Below are 22,274 nucleotides of genomic sequence, written 5' to 3' on the forward strand. Positions count from 1 at the left end.
TTGATATGCGATATGTTGTATAGGCACAGAAGTAATGCCTCAATTTCTAAGCTACCTAGGTCAAAGCACAACAGGTGTGCTCTAACAGAGAATATCAGGCCTTGTACAGGGTGAACTTCTTACTGAGATAATAAATGACCTACTCCTCCCCCCCCCATTTCATCATGCTTCCCCAGAACGCAACCGAAAGCTCCATCCAATACTGCAAGATAAAGCAATAAGGGTCTACCTGGCTCGGGCGGGATTATGACTGGTGGCGTTGATAGGTACTCCTTAATTCTGTCGAAGGCCTCTTGGTAGTATTCGGTCCATTTGGTAGTGGCGTCCTTCTTCAACATCTTTGTAGATTGTGCTATGAATCGACTAATGTAGTTGAGCCTTCCCAAGAAACTCATCACATCCTTCTTGTTCTTTGGCGGTGGCAGTTCTTGAATGGCTTTGACTTTTGATGGATCTAGTTCTATTCCTCGACGACTCACAATAAACCCAAGCAATTTCTCAGCAAGAACCCCAAATGCACACTTTGCGGGGTTCAGTTTCAGGTTGTACCTTCGCAGTCTATTGAAGAACTTACTCAAATCCTCCATTTGATCAGTGGCCTTCTTGGACTTGATGATAACATCATCTACATATACCTTTATCTCCTTATGTATCATATCATGGAAAATGGTAGTCATAGCCCTCATGTAGGTGGCCCCTGCATTCTTCAGGCCGAACGACATCATCTTGTAACAGTACATTCCCCACGGAGTAATGAAAGCCGTTTTCTCGGCATCTTTTAATCCATCCAGATCTGATGATAACCAGTGAAACAATCTACAAGTGACTGCAGCTCATGCTTGGCACAATTGTCAATCAGGATGTCTATATTTGGCAAAGGGAAGTCGTCTTTTGGACTGGCCCGGTTGAGATCCCGGTAGTCGAAACTGACTCTGACCTTCCCATCCTTCTTTGGCACTGGCACGATGTTGGCTAACCTTGTCCTGTATTCTACTACCCTGAGAACCTTAGCTTTGACTTGCTTGGTGACTTCTTCCTTGATTTTCAAACTCATATCAAGCTTGAACTTTCTGAGTTTTTGCTTTACCGGTGGACATGTCGGATAGGTTGACAGTTTGTGAGCCATAATAGACGTACTCAGACCAGTCATGTCATCATGTGACTAGGCGAATATGTCCTCATATTCCTTTAGAAATTCTATGTATTCTTTCTTTTCTGATGGCGATAGGTGAACGCTGATTCTTGTTTCCTTGACATTTTATGCATCTCCCAGGTTAAAAGTTTCGGTCTCGTCCAGGTTAGACGTAGTTCTGTTTTCAAAATTCTCAACTTCTCTAACAATCTCGTCAGGTATGTCATCCTTCTCTGAATCAATGTCTGTTTGTTGTGTTGTCTCATTGCACGTCACAGTCATTGGTTCATCAAGATAAGTAATAGTAATGTTGTATAAGTAAAGTAATGAGAGAAAACAATAATGAGTGTTGATTCATAAGAAAAGTTAAAATGCTTTTGATAAATTGAATAACTGTTTTGAACACCGAAGATCTTATTGCGAGAATTGAAAAGTGCGAAAGGAAAATCATTTAGTAAAAACAATGAATAATGCTTGGTTTAGCCTTGCTACCCCGAGGCACGTCGGAATTTGGTTGTCCTCATGGTCCAATTCTTGAGATATGACCCTCTGTTCACAACTTGTATGGAAGGGCCTTACTCCCCCTCCTACTCGAGAACAACACAACAATCCATATCACTGTCTTCCAGAAACATGTTCTTCATTGCTGCAAGTGCTTCTTCTTCAAATTCTGGATATAGAACACGTCTGGCGTGTTCTCTGTATTAAACCTGAATCTGTCCATAAAGTCAGATTACATGCCTGCCCAGCTTAACCACTTCATGGGACCTTGGCTGATGTACCAAGATAATGCATCTCCTTTCAAACTCCTCATGAATAGCTTCATGCGGATCCTTTCATCCTTCACTACTCCGACTAGCTTGTCGCAATATGTCCTCAGATGGACCCTTGGATCACCCACACCATCAAACATTTCGAACTTGGGAGGTTTTTACCCCTCTAGCAGTTCGACATTAGGCTGTATGCAAAGATCATTATAGTTCAGCCCCTCGATTCCTTTGCTTCCCTCAATGCCTGAATCCAACTGGTCAATTTCTTAAGTTCCTCGACCAAGTTCCTGATAAGTAGATCCTTTTCATCAAACTCAGGTATGCATGAGATAGGTTAGGTGGAGTGTGGCATGGTCTCCACGTAGATGGGAGTGTTATGGTGGCCTGGTGTATGGGTGTAAAAATGGTCGTTTGTGAAGTTTTGAGGTTCTGGGATGGGTAGGGGAGTGTTGTTTAGGGTATGGCAACTGTTATATTGGTTCTTTGGTGGAGCAACGTGATGGTGAGGAGCGGGATGATTCTGCTGTTTTGGGATATTTTGAGGAGGTGTAGGGTTTTGAGTGTTGGGGAAGTTGATATCTGGGGTGCTGAGGGAAAATGACAGGTTTGCAAGATTCCGAACCTGATCAAGCTCTTCCTAGAATTTCATCAGTTTCTGTTCAAGCTGTGGCACATTCTCATTTAGAACCCGAATACCCTAGCCATCAGTGGCCGCAACCCGTTCAACAGTGTTCTCCTTCTTAATGTTGTTCAAGTCTTCCATTTTGCCTTTGTTCTTGCCTTTAGTGGGACTGAGAGGAGGAGTGGGTGGATGGCCCCTGGATCTTGTGAAATACGATGATGATGCCAGAATGCACGAACTAACCTTTGGGGAGGGGAATAATAAAACAAAAACAAAAAATAAAAATAAAAAGGTAATCAAGTCAGTGAGGATTATAAAAATATTGCAATATTTAAACACATAGTGCGAGAATGTAAAGCATGTCCTAATTTGGGGACCTCTTTGTGCCAGAAGTAGTCCTAGCGACAAATTGATTTGAAGAACTTAGAATACTAAATGCCTTATTTTATTGATAAGGATAGGCGAATCCCAAAATGATACTAAATAAATAAGAAATAAAAGTCACTAATTGTCATTGGCCTTATTACATTCATAAAGCGAAAAAGTAAATTCCTATCTATTTGGTCCCAGAAGGACCTTCCTTATGTTGAATGTTCTGGTTGATCAAATCCTCCAGTTCGCGTAGGTTCACCAGTAAAAATGCCTTTGCCAAATGTTCTCCTTCATTTCCCTCAGCGTCTTGGCAATCAATGACTCTCTTCCTCACCTCTCCTTCCAATTCCAACAGGTTGTATTCCAGATTTTCGCTGGATTTGGCGGCCCTCTATTTCCATTCATTGATTTGGTCATTTGACGGAAGATTCCTCCACCTGTCTAACAAGAGTGAGGGTGTGCTAACCATACCAAAGCAGGGGACCTCGTTCTTCATATTTCTGCAAGGTAAACAAGATTAGGCCCTTACACCCACCAGACTCAACTATTTAATATCAACAATTACCATGAAGCATTTAGTTCTCCAAATAAATGCACAGAACGTGATGACGTCCGTTTGGGTTTAGGGAAACCTAGTGGACTTTTGGACAGGGCTATCTTAAAGGATCATTATATGGACAACATAACTGTCTAGGCTAGGTTTGACCATGATGCATGCATAATTCAAATAGGGTAAGGTTTTTATGGGTTTTTAGACTGGTACCCTTGAGCGGACAACTCAAGGGGGAAGGCATGGAACTGTCGACTACACCGCTGATCGACTAGTTTTACCGCAAATACGTCTTTCTGAATTTATGGGTTAATGATATAGGAAGAGCTCAACCACTCATTAAAGCATTTCTATAGTATTTGTTTGGCACGAGTGGAGTATGATGTTGATCATGATTATGTAATAATTAAAAGCATGTTGACATGTATTTGCACGTTAAGAGAGCAATAAATACAGCAGTTTTATAATTTAAAGTAGTAACAAGGGAAGGAATCAAAGAAGATATGTTAGTTTTGCTTTTGAAAAAGAAATTGAATGCTTAAAGAAATTAAACAAGTAATTGCACATAGGGAGGTACAAATTCACAAGAACAATCTGAAATGGTAAAAGCCTTAAAATCCCCAGCAAAGTCGCCATGCTGTCGCGTTCCCTTTTTTCTTTTCCATCGGAGAGGAGTCTGGGTTTCGACATTCATGGGATATAATGACTCATTTCCTTTTGGGAATTGGGTTTTTTGAAGAGTCGCCACCTAACGATTTAAAGGTGTGTTAGGGCACCTATAAGGTTCAACTACAACTATGTTTGTTTGATAACCAAAGATTGGGTAAGAGTTTGAAATTATCCTAAGGGGAAGGTGTTAGGCACCCCTCAGGATCCACTAGTGCGTTTCCCCGGTCAGATAGTTTTTTTGTGAATTTATACAATTAACAAGTAAACAAATAAAGGCTCAAGTAATAGGGGATTTAAGTTTAAATACACAAACGTTTGGAAAACGATTAAAAAGGGTTTTGAAAAGAGTTAAAATCTAAACATGCTTGTGAATATAAAAGGGGTCCTAGGTTTGTTTGTAATATGGATCACCTCAATGCAATACCCGGTATGACAGTCCTCAGAAGAGGGGATACACGTGGTATTAGCGCACCGATTATTATATCCATATCTACCTTTCCCACTCCGTGAAGGTATTAAAGCGAGGATTGGTCTCGACCTATATTGCGTGCTGTTATCCATCCCATTCCTATTAGTCCTGGATGGATTTAGGACTAATATTCCTATAAGAGGGAGGTTTTAGGCTGACTCTTAGGTTTAAAGGCAAAAAAACAAAGCCGACATACAAAACACGTATGACTACATTTAAAGGGGAAACATGTAAGCAATTAAAGGCTCATGCATACCTCCGCAAATAATGCATTTAAACAGCACGACTTAAACATAGTTAAGGTCTGAATTTTAAAAATCCTAAAGCAGGGTGTTTCAGTTAGAACCAGATTCATTATATAACTCAGAAAAGAAGTCTGAATCAGGTTTGCCTGCTGGTTGTAGCAGTTGATAATAAAATAAAGGTAGTTTTAGTTTTTTTGAGTAATTACCTAAGGCTTGCCTAGGCGTAAGTAGTAATAAGTAATTATTCAGAATTATTAAGACGTTTCGAGATTATTCTTATTACCTAAACATGTTGTTCTAGGTGTTCAACACACAAAATTATGGCCAATTAGTTGTAAAGACTAAATGAAATCGTTTTATTCCTTTTTATACATTCGTAGTTAGCCTAAGTGTGCTTAAGCGAATATAAATGAGATACTAAAGACATGGTATCTAAATGTAAAGAGGTTCAGAATGATGTATATGCAAAATCCTAAGCAGAATTTCTATATGTACAAATATTTCAGCGTCTAAAACATGATTTCCAGAATATGTAGAGAGGATATGTTTGTTAGTGTTATTTAGCCTAAAACATGATCTCTAAGTGTGCATGGCAGTAGGAACATGATTGTAGAAACATTAGTTATTAACACATTTTTAATGCAGGATTTGCTAAGTGATATGATAGTGAGACAAACATGCTAAGGACAGTAAGTGTAAATCCAAGGGAACATGATTTCTAATGCATGAAATGAGTCCTAAGCATGGATTCTATTACGCAAGTAGGAATGTAAACCTAGTAACATGATTTCTACCCTTTTGATAGCTAAAACATGTATATTTCCCAGCCCTTTTCACTAGCCAGCCCCATACTTGTTTACAAATTATTACAGACCAAATGATTGAATTACAAAAGAAGTGCAAAAATAAGAAATTACAACCAAAGGAAGCCTGATATTGACTTCCTCCCTGAGTTATGTAATGAACCACTTCAATGCCAGTATTATTCCAAAGCCTTTCTCATATCTGGGTATGTCAGAGTTCCATAAGGACCTCAAGGGATCCCGAACAGTTCTCACACCCAGATTTGCATAACCAAACAGAATGAGTGCAGTGTGGAAGGTCCAACTCTTATGTGTCCAAGTTCAGAAAGAGCTCAAGAGTCCCAAGGCAAGGCTCACACAAGAGGGGCATAACCTAGATTCTAAGAGTAGGTGAGAGTGTTTGACATAGTTTTTAAAAAAAAGAGTTTGTTTAACACTGGACTGGCAGGTCCATTTTGAAATTAATCAGTAACAGAGGTGATTAATAGCAATTGTAGTAGTAAACAAACTCAAGTTTCTAAGGTGGGATCACATACAGAATTAGTAGTCATGCAAAGGGGGTCAAGGGATTTTGCAGATATACTTGTCTGTAAGCACATGACCCCAGTAGGGGTCTGGTTTGGTCATGCATGGCAATAGATGATACCGGCATAGTCACAAACCAAACAAAAGAACACAAACACATAGAGGGGATATGGGGGTTTGGGATTCATAAGACAGCAAGTACACAATAAGTGACTGACAGAGAATGCCTTGGAACACATGTAGAGGAGTGAATTAATCTAAAGGGGAAGGGGAGACATTATAGCATGCTAGTAATGTAACTTGACTGCAGAACTATAAGCAGAAGTAGGCAAGAATGAAAGAAACTGAAACAACTAAAGAAGCATGTTGTTGTTGAGGCTTGAAAAATTAACTAGGGCATACCAGTAGAGAAAGCAAGGTGTAGAAAGATAAAGTAAGCAGGATTCCACAGTCTAGCCTTGGCTTTCAGCCGGGTAGACAAAGCAGTAGCACAAGTAGTAGCAGAGAAAGAGAGAGTTTTGAGTGTAAGTGTGTTTTTGAACTCAATTGTTCATGTGTTTAAAGAAGAGAGGGTTGGGTATTTATAGTTTTGAAAACGAGTAAAGAATAAGGTAACAAGTAAGGTTTTAACACAGACATGGAAATAATCACAATCAGAATCAATCAATACAAGTACTTCCTTTTAATCAGGGAATTACAGCTTGAACGGATACTAACAGGGTTAATTAAGGAAAGAAATCAGTTTGAGCCAGATTGATTATTGTCATATAAGTGGGTAGTAAAAGTATAAGGTAAATATTTGAGTATAAGTACAAAATATACTTAATTTTGGGAAAGGATTTAGCAAGGTAAAACATCATAGTAATTAAAGGAAGGGAATCAATCAACTTTAAACAAATGAGTAAAAATTAGGGTTTATAAGAGAACCCTTTGCAGTCAGTCGTAACATTGAGGAAATCAAGATAAATCAAGAAAGAATCATGACTCTGCATTTTGACATATAAATAGAAAAGAATGAACAGGCGTATTAGCATGCAGGGTCAAACATATTAACAAAAAGGAACAAACTAGATGAACATAAACAGACAGGAGTGTCACGAATAGGCTAGGGACTATTCAAAGCATGGTAATCAATAAGGTCAAGCAGTCAGGGTTCACACGTAGAGCCAAAGTGAAGAAACTGGTCTAACAGGTAAAGAGAGTTAGAAACAAGTAAAGAACTCACAATAGTAAGTGAGGAAAACCTTTTATAAAATTAGGGTTTCAACAATAGTCGAGTTTAAAAAAATAGTAAGAACTTAGAATCAGATAAGTCAAACAAGGAAAAAGGATTCAAACACAAAGAACTTAATCGAACAAGTATACACTCAAAACAAACAAGGACAGTTTCAGAACCCGGACAAAACCAAACTATTGAGGGTTTTCAACATGATGAATCAAGTAAAAAAAAGCACAAACAAATCGTTTGAACATAGTAAAATCATAAAACAACGCTAAAATTAGAGAAGAGATCTGTTTTTTAAAAAGAGTTTAAGAAAAGCCTTAATCGTTGAAAATGAGAAATCACTTTGAAAGAAAATCGAAGAACCTTCGAGAAAACACTTAAGAAGTTCATAACATGCACATATCTAAGACAGATCTAAAAGAAAATTGGAAAGCTCTTAAAGCTAGGGTTTCAGAGAACCCAGAAAAGTGAGAAAGACTTTGAGAGTTACCGATCTAGCCAGAAAAGCTGTGGATCTGACTTCCAACGGTCATAGATGGCTGGAAAAAGACTAGAGATAGAGGTTGAGCAAGGACTGGACCAGATCTCTTCGAAATCTGTCCATGGAATCAAGAAAATATGTAACCAGCAGACATAGGAGATGAGTACACGTCTCAAACCGCCATAGGAGTCCATGGATTAGGTGGGGATTGAAGGGGATTAGGGTAGATTTGGGTGGCGGCGGCTAGGGTTTATGTGAAGTTGCAGAGAGAGTTTGAGAGGAAGGGATTCAAGGGCGGTGGGTGGTGAGAAATGATTTAGGGTAAGGGGTCATTCATGGGTTAAAAATGGTAAGGGGCAATGATGGCTATTGATCTGAATGATCAACGGCCTAGATTAAAAGGGGTAGGTAGGGATCCGGGTTTGGGTAGGGTTAAAATTGGGTTAGGGTCGGGTTTAATTAAGATTGGGCTGGGGAATTGGGGTTCAATTTAGGCTAGAATTGAAACACAAATGGGTTATTATTTAAATAGCCAATTTCCCCTTTTCAGATTATAAAAAATAGTAAATGGCCTCTGAAAATTAATTTAAAAAAGCCAAAATGATTTATAACACATAAATAACAATTTAAAAATATAGGATCCAATTTTATGAATATAAGACACAATTAAACCTTAAATGGCTAATATTGCAGTTATGTGCAATTTAGCTTTAAAAATACTAAATAAAATTATAAAAGTATGTAAAATTTATTTTAGCCATATTTTGGCATAAATATGAAAATCCAATATATGAATTACCAAAAATAATAATTTTGGAAATAATTATAGAGATTATATGGATAAAACAAAAGAAAAAATAAATCAATTTAAACCTTTAAAATTATGAAAAAATAATAAAACATTTGGACATGCTTATATATGTATTTATATGCTATTTTGAAGTTATTTTGCATATTGAAAAATATATAGGGAAAAACTGGGTATCAACAGCTATTCGGTTGCCTCATAGATTTGCACACATGGAAGACCACCTTTTCATCACCCACCCGGAAGGTGAGCTCACATGCTTCCATCAACAAGAGTCTTCCCCGTAGCAAGGAAATTTCTACCCAAGATAATAGGCACCTTATAGTCCACTTGACAATCAAGAATCATAAAGTCCGCTGGGAGGATGAACTTGTTAACTCGAACCAACACATCATCAATAATAACCAAAGGTCTCTTCATTGTACGATCCGCCATTTTTAACCTCATGGATGTGGGTCTTGGTTGCCCAATTCCAAAAGTTTTGAACACCGAATAGGGCATCAAGTTGATACTTGCCCCAAGATCACATAAAGCTTTGGCAAAGTCGGCACTTTCAATTTTACATGGGGTTATGAAAGCACCCAGATGTTCCAGTTTAGGAGTCATTGAGTGCACAATTTCACTTACTTTATGTTTCATCTTTATTGTCTCGTAATTCATCGACCTCTTCTTTGTCACCAAGTCCTTTATGAACTTTGCATATCCCGGCATTTGTTTCAAGGCCTCAACCAATGACACATTAATAGACAAAATTTTCATCATGTCAATAAACTTTTTAAATTGGTTCTCACCATTTTTCTTGGCAAGCCTTTGAGGATATGGAAGAGGAGGCCTTGGTATTGGTGCCTTAGACGGGTTCACTTCTTCTTGAATCTCCTACACATTGTCTTAAATATCAATTCTTACCTCATCATTTGCTTGCACTTCATTGCTTGGCATCTCATCTTCTTGTACCAATTGTTCATCATCCACAATTTTCTTTTGACTTTAGGTGGTTGCATCCCCACCTTTTCCACTCCTTGTAGTCACAATCATGGCATGTCTCATGTTGTTCCCACCCTTCGGGTTCACCACCATATACTTGGTAGTGCCCCCTTAGGACGAGTGTTCAAAGCTTGCGAGATTTGGCCTAATTGAACTTCCAAATTGCGAATTGAAGTGTTGTGAGAGGCTAATTGAGCATAAGAGTCGGCATTCTTCTCCATCATTTTTTTAAACATGTTCTCAATTCATCCAATCTCATTGTTGGAAGAGCTCGGACCTTGAAAAAAATAAGGAGGTAGGTTGCTCGGTTGTTGAAATATCAGAGGCCTTTGAAAACCCGACCCCAGGTTGTTGTCGTTGTTTCACCCTCATTGGTTGTTAACTCCCCAATAACCTTGATTATTGCCACTCTAATTGCATTGGTTATTTTGAACATTCTAATTTCATTGATTTTTTTGTTTGTTCCAACTACCTTTATTGCTTGAATTCTAATTTCCTTGATTTCCTTGTGGTTGTCATTGTTGTTGATTTGGGTCTTGATTGTTGTTTCTTTGCCCTTGGAAGTTATTCACATATTGTACTTCCTCCTCTTGTTCATTGTATTTTCCATCTTGATCAAATCCACTATCATCTTGCACATAATTTTCAACCCGATTTTGCACTTGAGGACCCTTTTGCCTTCTCTTGTTTACCATCATACTAACTCCCACCATTGAATTTACTTGCTTGGGACCTTGCACTTGTTGAAGTTGAGCTTTAGCTAGTTGATTCATTGTGGTGGTCGATTCGGCAATTACTTTCCCATGATCATATAATTATTTATGTAAGTGGATCACATTTGGATTGCCTTGAGGAACATTTGCTCTACTTTGCCATGCCGATTAAGTATCTGTCATTTCATCAAGAATCTCACAAGCTTCCGCATACGGCTTTGTCATGAAATTTTCACTGGTAAGTCAGTTGACCACGCATTGATTGGTAGTATTTATCCCCTTATAGAAAGTTTGTTGAATCATATCCTCTGTCATGTCATTGTTCGGGCATTCTTTCACCATAGTACGGTACATTTCCCATATATCATGAATAGGCTCATTGGGTTCTTGTTTTAAAGCTAGAATCTCATCCCTAAACGTTACTATATGCCCGGGAGAAAAGAACTTGGAAATAAATTTCTTGGCCAATTCATCCCATATATGGATAGAATGATTTCGCAACCTTTCAAGCCAATCCAAAGCCTTCCCCCGTAAAGAGAAAGGGAATAGCCTCTATCTTAAAGCCTCCTCAGAGACGTTTGTCTATTTACTCCACCGGCAAGTGACAACAAACCCTTTCAAATGCTTATACGCATTTTGATTCAGAGCCCCGGTGAAGAATCCCCGTTGTTCCAATAACGTCAGCATAACATTTGTGATTGGAAAATTTCCCGCCCTAATGCGGGGTGGGACTATAGCACTTGCGTATCCTTTATTTGGCAACACCCGGTATGTTGCCGCTCTTGGAGGAAGTGGGGGTGGAATGAGAACATTGTCTTGAAGCGGGCGGCCTCGTGCATTTGCTTGAGGTTCAAGAGGAATTTCATCAACTTGGTCATTATCCCTATCATCTGCCAATGGCACATTTCCAAGAGGATCATTGTTGTTGAGAGCCATTGTATCACAAAAAGAGTAGTAACTCAGAAGGAAAGGAAGATAAATCACACACAAAACCAAATATATACTTGGACTAAGTACGTAAAGAATCTAAGTTGCATTTCCACAAACTTTGTTTTGATGCTACATCTAAATTATGCTACGGTTTGCAAATATAAAATATGAAACTAGAGAATAATGTTTTTGTGGTTGCTTTTCAAATATGTAAAAGGTCTAGGGCTGTGAATTCCACCTAGGTGGTTTCCTAACGGGTTGTGGGCTTTAGAGCGGGTTTCGTTGGTCGGGGCATAATATAGAAATCAACACATAATTACACACTCAAGACCTCTCGGTAATAGAGTGTTTTTGCCCAATTTGGCTTTCTCAAATCCAAATGGGTAATTCACAAAATATTTGATAGATTCTCAAGTCAGGTTTTACTATCGCTAGATTCAACCCTTTAATTGGGACTATCAATTTCTTGAGTTTACCCTAATTTCTTGTTAGCCAAGTTTTTCGAGACTCAATCTCTCTTTATCAAGTAGAGGCTAAGTCAAATAGGCTTGAATCAATGTTTGAAACCATTAATTCTACAATTAAACCAAGAACTAGGCTAAATATTACATACCCAAACATAAACAAACCCTAAATCAAATACCCATTAGGTACCTACACTAGGGTTGGGTCACAACCCTAGCTAGAAATTTAGCAACTCATAGATAAAAAAGAAGCAATTAAAGAAGAAATGATAATTAAACTCATATTGCAAGATTAAAAGACAATAATCTAATGTTTAATCACTAAAGTAAGCTAAAGCTACTAAAACCACTAAAGAAAAATGGCTACAAACTTTATGTTGTTCAAACTTAACCTAATTTTGACAAAAAAGACTATTTATACACAGCTGAAATTAACGAACAAAATTACCCCTGCGGAGGTGCTGCGGCCGCACAATTTTGTGTGCGGTCCGCACTCTGACGCTGGCTTGACAGGATGGACTTCTGCGGCCGCACGATTCTGGGTTGCAGCCGCACTTCTTCAGATTCTGCAGACCGTACATTTCTGAGTGCGGCCGCACTCTTGAACTTGAGCTTGACCTGAGAGACTTCTGCAGACCGCACAATTTTGAGTGCGACCGCACTTTTTAATTCTGTGGTCGTATAATAATGGTGTGGTCCGTACTTCTTCATGGTCCCAGAATCACATCTCTCTGAACCTCATCTTCTGCGGCCGCACAATAATTGTGTGGTCCGCATTTTGCAAAGTAAATCTGTCAGAGGTTTCTTCATGGTCTGCGGCCACACTCAATATTGTGCGGTCCGCATTTTTCTCTTTTTGCTTTGTTTTAGTCCTTGTCCAAAATTACTCCTTCTTGAGTTGATTTTTATCTCTTTGACTTATATTCCAACACTCCTACAAATAAGCACATTGCATCAGTTTTCAGGAATATTTTAAGCAATTTTGAGCTAAAATAAAAGTAAATGAGTGTAAATAAGTAGTCAAAATCCCTACTTATCAAACCCACGGAACTCGAAGAATAAAGGCCAACCGACTACTACCGTAGGCCAGTCTGATGAGCCTTTGGTGCTAGCTATAGATTCAGCTGACATGCCTTCCACTGTAGCAGGGCCTTCCACCAGTACAACTGCCATACCTCCTCCTCCATCTTTAGGGCCTTGAGCATCAGTTCCCTCCACTTCTACTTTGAGGGTTGGTGCCTATGATTACTCATCCACTCTTTGCGTTGTGAGTCTCCCAGACACTGGCGAGCCTCAACAACTGGATGTAGACAACTATTGCAAAGCTTTCTGACTTATCCAGTGCTGTTGCAGCATAGACATCTACCCTGGCACCGTAGATTCCTCCGACAGTGGAGGACATATTGAGGAGTGATTGAGGAGCTTGGGAAGCAAGTAAAGAAGATGAGGAAATCCCAGGTATCCAAGAAATTAGTGGACAGATTCAGGAGAGTGGTCACCAAGATAGCAGCCGTAGGAGACCTTCCATTGGATATGCTGATGGAGACAGACCCAACAACACTAGTAGACCCAGCAGCACCATCAACACCAGTGGCACCAACTGGCCAGTCTGAGGAGCCAGATCTGGCTGTCGACACTGCTGAGGTGGTGCGACAGATATTCGCCAACTCAGACACTCCCAAAGCCGAGGATGATAAGATCCAGTTAGAGGAGGCTGAGGGTGGTAGCACTGCTATGGACACAGAGATGTCCAAGGCCACATAGGGAGTCCTTTTTACTCTTACCCTTCCTTATTCTTATTTTGTTAAGCATTGAGGACAATGCTTATTTTTATTTGGGGGGGGGGAGATAGGGGATGGTGGAGTTTATTTGATATTTGAATTATTTGACATTGGTTTGTAATGCTTCTTTTCATGTTTAAGTGGACAATAAGCCTTTGATTTTTTCAATACCACGGTTCTTTAAAAGGTAGTTTTTGTGTGACCGGGTGACTCTTCCCAACAATGGATGGCGTGACAACCTTCTTAAGGGATTGAATCCGTTTTTGGTGTTTAGGTAAGAATAATAATAATAATAATGAATAGAAAGACCTAATTAAGTCAGGCTCGAAGAGTCAAACATGCTTCACTTGGTACCAACACACTTAACTACGTACTTGTGATTAAAAATAAGTTCTTGGAAAGAAATAACTCTAGTTAGTGACTTCTGACTCTTGTGTTGACTTAAGGAATCATCGAGTGGTTTAGTATAACCATTAGTGATTTTCAATCTTGAAGATGGTTGTTGTGGGCCCTTGACTCTATCCTCTTTCACAATCCTGTTGCGGGAAAGTTGATATGTTTTTTTTGCAAGTCCAAGTACCCTTGCGAATGGTCTAGAACTTGCCCCGAATGTGTTTCTAGGCGAAATTTTAGGTTTTGCTTGGCTTGAGAAGTGTTTGTATGCTCTCCTTGACCCGTTTGAAATTTTTCATGTGCCAACAATGTTGTTATCCCTATTCAACCCATTTGAGACTAAAACCTTTCTCATTTGATAACCATGTTACAAGCTTTTACCCGTTTTGTAGTGACCCTCTCTTGGCACCCGAACTTTTCTTAACACTCTTGGGAAACAATTGGCTAAAATGTTAAATTTGGGGGGAGAGACTAGGAGTTTGAAAAAGGTATCAAGGCAAAAAAATAGAAAAGAAATGAAGAAAATGAAAGGCAAAGAAAAAGAAAGAAAGAGCAAAAAGAAAGTGAATAAGTTGAAGGGATTCAAAGAAAAGTAACAATGCAAAGCATGAAGAAAATAAAGAAGGAGAAAATGAATATCATTACCAAAGGGTGATGTTAAGTCTCTCTAGTTACCCTAAGAAAAAATAAAATGGCACAAAGAGTCGGTAAAACATGAGCCGAAAAGAGAAAAAATGGAGTGCTTAAGGAAAGACGAACCCGTTCTATTCTAACATATCCAGCCTTAGTCTAAAAGCCTTCATTACATTCTGAAATATTCCTACGTGATTTCAAGCCGAGTGAACTTACATTAGTGGTGATCTACATGAGGGGCAAGCATATGATATTTAAAGTTGTACTTGTGACATTCTTTTGAGAGAGATGAGCGAACTTTTCACAAATTTTAAAATTGAATGCTATATTCTTAAGTGAGATATGCTAACGTAGAGTAGAGGAGGAGGATTTTGGAATTCACAATGACATATATGAAAGAGCGAGCTTCCTTGATGAATAAACTCAACTCTTGATGCCCAAGTGTCACATTAGAACTATTTGTGCTTAAAAATTCAAATCATTGTTTTGTTGATAATTCATAAGTGTTGTGGGTAATTGTTGGTCTCAATTGATGTATGATTGATGGATATTAGATTAGCTGGAATAGCTCTTAACTTGTGGAGGTGGGAATTACCATATTTGCTTGAGGGCAAGAAAAAACTTAAGTTCGGGGGAGTTGATAATTGGGGATTTTAACTACTTATTGGCGCATTTTAGCTTTCGTTTTAGTCCAAAAGCATTTAATTTTGTTCTTGAAAACTGATGAAATATGCTCAATTGCAGGAGTATTGGAAAATGAGCCACTAAGATGAAATCCAACTCAAGAAGGAGTGATCTGAACTCAAAAAAAATAAGTATAGAAGCTCAAAGTGTGAACCGCAGAAAATCATCTGCGACCATAAATTGTGAAGACAAGCTTATCAGAGACAAGTGCAAAGTGCGGCTGAAGAAGCTAAGAAATATCAGAAGTTCAGAGAGTTCTCATTTCAAGCTCAAAGGAAGTACGGACCGTACAATTATAGTGTAGGAGCAGAAGATCAGCTATATGACTGCAATTGCATTTGGGTGGTCCTCATAAGAGCCTTGTACGGCCGCACCCAGATATGTGCGGACTGAAGAAAATGAGAGATACGACCGTTGTTCAGAATTGTGCGGCTGCAAAGATTCAAATCCTATGAAGCTGAAGCAAAGCGCGGACCGCACATGTAATTGTGCGACCACAAAGATTCAAATCCTGTGAAGCTGAAGCAAAGCACGGACCGCACATGGAATTGTGCGACTGCAGAACCTCCGAAAGGGCATTTTTTCCCGAAAATTTCAGCTTTGTATTGTCACACCTCCTTTTTCCGCCCCGCGAGTGTACAGGAGTTTTTCCAATTAAAGGACAATCGAAACGGGATTTGTTTATTTATTTCAGCGTCGCCACTTGGGAGATTTTAGGGTGTCCCAAGTCACCAATTTAATCCCGAATCGAGGAAAAGAATGACTCTGTATTACAGTCCGCGAACCAGAAATCCGGATAAGGAATTCTGTTAACCCGGGAGAAGGTGTTAGGCATTCCCGACTTCCGTGGTTCTAGCACAGTCGCTCAACTGTCATATTCGACTTGTTTATCTGATTTTTTATACAATTGTGAGCTTATGTGCAGATTTTAACTCTTTACCGCTTTCATTATTATTATTATTATTATTATTATTATTATTATTATTATTATTTTACAGGGAATTACAACGTTTTGAAAATGTATTTCGAACCGCGTCACAATCAATGTACCCGTGATCGTCGACACACTTTGACTCCGTTGAGATTTGGATTTGGGTCACATAAATGTGCACCCGAGTTTAAGAAAGTAAGATTAATTAAGACGCGCCCTAAAGAAACTAACGTGTTGTTATTTTGGGTAGGGCCGTGGAGTTCATAAAGCGGCTTATCCCGAGTTCTAAGTAATTAACACATACATTTTGTGAGGGCCCCGCAATTTGCATTTTTATTTGGCGAGGCTCGTCTCATTATTATTTAAAAGTATAAACCTATAGTGACTACATTTTTTCTATTAAGTTTAGTCTCTAAAATAAAGAAAGAAAATCCTAATTAATTAGGAGTTAGAAAAAATTAAGAACATGAAACATACTAATTGCTAGATTAGGACCAATATTAAATGAAAGAATTTTAAAGAAAAAAAATTCGAAATTATAAATAAAATAAGAAATTCGACAATTAATATTCAAAAGAAATCAAATATAGCTAGATTGAAGCTCGCATTGTTATATAAAAAAACAACTATTGGAATTAATTATTCATAACCATTTGAAACTAGATTTAACCACAATTACTAAAGCTTATTAGAAAATTTATTAAACTTAAACATTATCAGTCTTGTTTGGCTTTAACTAAATTTAACTATCCATTCATGATTGAACTACTGTTGACCATATTAAAACTTTCATAACTAGTGAATTAACCCATTTTGCCAAGCTGATTCACTAAAGACCAACTTATGTTATTTTTCTCTTATTCCAATTATTAAACAGTAATACATGAAATAGCCTAAATACAATCAGTAAAAGAAACGAAGAAAAAGCGAAATTAAAACTTCAAAGTTCCATTCTTCATGTATTCATGCTTTCACATTTTTTATCTTGCAATAGCTAGTATTACAGTCGTGTACCTAGTATTTGAATACAAGGAAAGGAAGAATGGGATCAGCAGCAGTAGAAACAGCGCAACAACAACAAACAACCAGCAGTCAGAAAACCCAGCAGTAGACTTGAAAACCAAACAGAAATTCCAGCAACCACTCAATAAAACAATAACAAAGGACCAACAGTTAACTCAAGAAACCAATTGAAAATCCCGGAAGCAAACAGTAGGCAGAGGTCACACTCAGAAATACACGGAAATAGTATTCGGATATTTTAGAAATCCTCTTCTTCAAGATTAAAAGTATGTTCTTATCTCCTCTTTAGTTCTGAAATTTTTTTATCTCTCCCCAAAATTCTCCTCCTTTTTTAAGTGTCAAATAAGTCCTTCTTTTATACCAAAAACAAGACTCTTTCTTTTTCTTTTTTACCCCATTCCTTTTTACTTTTTTTTAAAAACCATTATTACTACCCCTTTTACCTCTTTTACTTTATTAACCCAATATTCTTTTACTATGTGCACCCTTTAACTTTTTATTATTACCTACACTTTTACTTTAGTAAAAGTAGTCAACGTGGGCCCCCATGTTCCCTCTTTTTGAAAAGAAGACATCATTATCAACCATTCCTTTTTGCTTTTATTATTATGTCTTGTACCCCACCATAATTAAATAATCAATAATTGGTTAATTTCCGTTTTATCCCTAAAACTACTGTTACGCCCTGATTCAAAATCTGTTCAAACTTCAAAATTATCTAAGAACCTAAAATTAAATTACCAGCTATAACCAATCTCTAATCCAGTTCAATCAACAAATTCAAACTTAAACGATGAACAACAAATCAACAATCGGAATTATTTTGACTGAACGATATTTTTAACAACACATATATTTTCAGATTCAATAATATTAACAAATTGAACATAACAAATAAGTAGATTTGAATTTCTAAATTCAATAATCATTTGATCTTTAAACTAAATCTAACAACATTACAACCAAGATGAATATTCAAATTAAATCAAGCATTTAAAACATAAACTCACATTAAATGACCGGATTAAGAACGAACTTCAACCAAAAGATGAACACGAATTTAATCTAAACTAATCAACAAAGATGGATGATTCCAGCGATTAAACTACCCTATTTCTATATTACAACTAAATTCTTTTAAAACGAATAAAAACAAACCGAAGAAGAAATAATTATTTGAATTTCAACTTAAATCTAACAACATTAAAATTAAATTAACCATTTCTTTTTAAAAATTAAACTAAAATTAAACTAACAATTTCTTTTACATTAAAAATAAACTAATAATTTCAATTTGAATCTAACAACATTAAAATAAACTAACAATTTCTTTTTCTTTTTTTACAAAAATAAATAAAACACATGAAACAAACTAAAAAATAATTTATTATATTTCAATTCGAATCTAACAACATTAAAATTAAACTAACAATTTCTTTTACAAATTAAACTAAAATTAAACTAACAATTTCTTTTACATTAAAATTAAACTAACAATTTCAATTTGACTCTAACAATATTAAAATTAAGCTAACAATAAAATTAACATGAAACAAACTGAAAAATAATTAATTAAATTTCAATTTGATTCTAACAATATTAAAAATTAAACTAACAATTTCTTTTACAAAAACAAATAAAAACACATGAAATAAACTGAAAAACAATTAATTAAATTTCAATTCGAATCTAACAAGGTTAAATTTAAACTAACAATTTCTTTTACAAAAATAAATAAAAACACATGAAATAAACTGAAAAACTAATTAATTAAGCGATAAACACGAACAAAACTAGAATCAAACATTTATCGATTTTTAAATCCGAGAATATCAAAACAAAAATACGGACAAAATGAAACTCAAACCCACTAACCAGATCGAAGCGACGACGAACTCGAACGGAAAGTAGTTTGGTCGTTTGGACGAGGGCAAAGAAGGAGACGCAACAGTAGCAGCTCGACGACGTGAAGGCCGCAGCAGCAGTGAACGAACAGAGAAGAAAAAGCAACCAACGTAACGATCTGAAGAAGAAGACAGTAGCAGCGACGAACGGAGAAGCCAGCACCGACGTGAAACATGGAGGAGAAAAGCAGTAGCAACGTGAACCATGGAGGAGAAACAACAGCACGGGCAGCAGCCATAGCGGGAACAACTCGACGGATGAAGAACGCAGCAGCAGCAACAACGACTGGACGAGGGCGCCATCGTGAAGACGAAGCAGTGAAAGGGTGCCATTGACGATGGAGCTGGCAGCTCGTGTGTGCGTGCGTGTGTGTGTTTGTGGACTATGGCTGTGTGTTGTGTGCGTATGTGTTGTTGTGTGTCGACGTGAGGATGAGGGAGGCAGCAGCCATGGTTGGTGCTCGTGTGTGTGTGTGTGTTGCGAGGGGGATGAAGGGGACGACGGGAGAGGGGCAGCCATGGGAGGGGGGCTTTTGAGTTTTTGGAGAAGAAGAGAGAAAGAGAGGAAGAAGAAGAAAGAGGGGGGGGTAGGTAGTTTAGGGTTTTTTTTGGTTTTTTTTTTGTTTTGTTTTGTTTTATGAAAAATGAAAGAAAAATGAAAAGGGGTTTGGGTCTTTTGGGTTATGGACTGGGTCGACCCAGTTCGAAATGGACTGGGTCGTTTGGAAAGATTGGGTCTCTTTGGGCCTGTGACTTAAAATTGAAGAAAAAGCTCAATCCGATCTCTTCTATTTTTATCCCTTTCTATTTATTCAATTTCTTAAATAATAACAAAGCTAGAATGCTAAGATTAAATTATAAAACCCAAAAATTATCTGGAAATACTAATTAACTCTTAGTAACAATTAACACACAATTAAATAGCGACTAATGAAAAAAATCACACAATTCGGACATTAAGTGCTAACAATGCAACGTATATTATTGTTATGATTTTCTCATTTTGTAAAATAAACTTAATTACATCTAATTGTAGAATTACATTTTAAAATGCAAATATGACATATTTTTCATATTTTTTATTAATTTAACAAATAAACAGGGACAGACAAAAATACAAACAATTATAAAAAATGCAACTAAAATTCTAAAATTGCACGCAAAGAAAAATTATTTTATTTTGACTTTTTTGGGAGTAATTCTCATATAGGGCAAAAATCACGTGCTCACAGATGCCCCTCTTTGTCTGAAAACACAAAGAGTTTTCGTGCAAAGATAGAGTGAGCGGATACGAGCGATTTTTGCCCGTTCGAGTACTCCGTGCGAAGCATTTTTTGTTTTGAAAAGATTTGACCAAACCTTTGCTTCAGAGGTTTCCTACATATCCTGGGCTAAACAGGAATCAGGTCAATGTAGTTCGGGAATTTTCGGTAGCTGGGACTACCATGGGACTGTAATTTTGCGGTTATTGTTGTTGCATGCTGTTACTACTACTTACCGATCTCCTTATTACACCGTGCTTAAAAGAAAAATCAAGAAGCTAGGATAGACTACGGATTACAAGATCCTATCTATCTTCCATTTGTTCTTGATGCCTTGCTTTCTTGTTGGCTTGCGTCTATTCCGGTGCTTCTTTCTTCCGGGAACTGACGGGGATGACATCGGCCTCTTGCGTTTCCTGAACACCAGTTTGCCTCATTTTGTTCTGTCCGCTTGAGGATGCGGCTTCCTGCATTATGTTGTGGATCTTTTGTTGTAACCTTCTACCTTTCAGTGGGTTACGGATTTCAAGACCTGTAATGTAAAGACTAAAAAATATTCCCTCGTTATACAGGTGGGCGCCTAATTGGTAAAGACATGAAATATATTCCCTTGTTATACAGGTGGGCGCCTAATTGGTAAAAGACATGAAATGTATTCCCTTGTTATACAGGTGGGCACCTAATTGGTAAGACATGAAATGTATTCCCTTGTTATACAGGTGGGCGCCTAATGGTAAAGACACGAAATGTATTCCCATGTTATACAGGTGGGCTCCTAATTGGTAAAGACATGAAATGTATTCCCTTGTTATACAGGTGGGCGCCTAATGGTAAAGACATGAAATGTATTCCCTTGTTATACAGGTGGGCGCCTAATGGTAAAGACACGAAATGTATTCCCTTGTTATACAGGTGGGCGCCTAATGCTAAGACATGAAATGTATTCCATTGTTATACAGGTGGGCGCCTAATGGTAAAGACATGAAATGTATTCCCTTGTTATACAGGTGGGCGGCTAATGGTAAGACATGAAATGTATTCCCTTATTATACAGGGGGGCGCCTAACTGGTAAAGACATGAAATGTATTCCCTTGTTATACAGGTGGGCGCCTAATTGGTAAAGACATGAAATGTATTCCCTTGTTATATAAGTGGGCGCCTAATTGGTAAAGACATGAAATGTATTCCCTTGTTATACAGGTGGGTGCCTAACTTCAACAACAACTTTGAAAATAAAATACATTTGGCAATGGTTTATGAACTACATATTTTGGCAATGTTCATACAAGCAGGACCACTCGGATCGAAATAAATTAAATATCCTTTTGAGAAAGGATTAAATTCAATATCCTATTCGAGGGTGGATAGACCCGAAATATCCTGTTCGAGGGTGGATGACCCAAAATATCCTATTCGAGGGCGGATGAACCCAAAATATCCTATTCGAGGGCGGATGAACCCAAAAATATCCTATTCGAGGGCGGATGAACCCAAAATATCCTATTCGAGGGCGGATGAACCCAAAATATCCTATTCGAGGGCGGATGAACCCAAAAATATCCTATTCGAGGGCGGATGAACCCAAAATATCCTATTCGAGGGCGGATGAACCCAAAATATCCTATTCGAGGGCGGATGAACCCAAAAATATCCTATTCGAGGGCGGATGAACCCAAAATATCCTATTCGAGGGCGGATGAACCCAAAATATCCTATTCGAGGGCGGATGAACCCAAAAATATCCTATTCGAGGGCGGATGAACCCAAAATATCCTATTCGAGGGCGGATGAACCCAAAATATCCTATTCGAGGGCGGATGAACCCAAAAATATCCTATTCGAGGGCGGATGAACCCAAAATATCCTATTCGAGGGCGGATGAACCCAAAATATCCTATTC

The 22,274-nt window shown here is 37.8% G+C and overlaps 1 protein-coding gene across 1 annotated transcript; it reads right to left on the reverse strand.

Annotated features, from left to right (window-relative positions):
* Positions 1 to 7,876: 7,876 nt before the first annotated feature.
* LOC138884194 (uncharacterized) lies at positions 7,877 to 10,428 on the reverse strand. Its single transcript, XM_070165233.1, has 3 exons — positions 10,237 to 10,428; positions 8,990 to 9,547; positions 7,877 to 7,978 (listed from the first exon to the last, which is right to left on the reverse strand). Exons 1-3 carry the CDS (start codon positions 10,426 to 10,428, stop codon positions 7,877 to 7,879), a joined length of 852 nt encoding a protein of 283 aa, XP_070021334.1.
* Between the last annotated feature and the right edge of the window lie 11,846 nt (positions 10,429 to 22,274).

The sequence above is a fragment of the Nicotiana sylvestris genome, chromosome 2 (genome assembly GCF_000393655.2).
Source record: "Nicotiana sylvestris chromosome 2, ASM39365v2, whole genome shotgun sequence".
Lineage (NCBI taxonomy): Eukaryota > Viridiplantae > Streptophyta > Magnoliopsida > Solanales > Solanaceae > Nicotiana > Nicotiana sylvestris.

What these genes read in the sequence shown, in the direction of transcription:
- LOC138884194 (XM_070165233.1), bottom strand. Translation starts at nt 10,428, where the DNA reads ATGAATCAACTAGCTAAAGCTCAACTTCAACAAGTGCAAGGTCCCAAG. An exon ending in ACAATGAACAAGAGGAGGAA is followed by an intron (nt 9,548 to 10,236) that starts GTACAATATGTG and finishes GACAATGTGTAG; the next exon opens with GAGATTCAAGAAGAAGTGAA. An exon ending in ATTGTCAAGTGGACTATAAG is followed by an intron (nt 7,979 to 8,989) that starts GTGCCTATTATC and finishes TTCCATGGACAG; the next exon opens with ATTTCGAAGAGATCTGGTCC.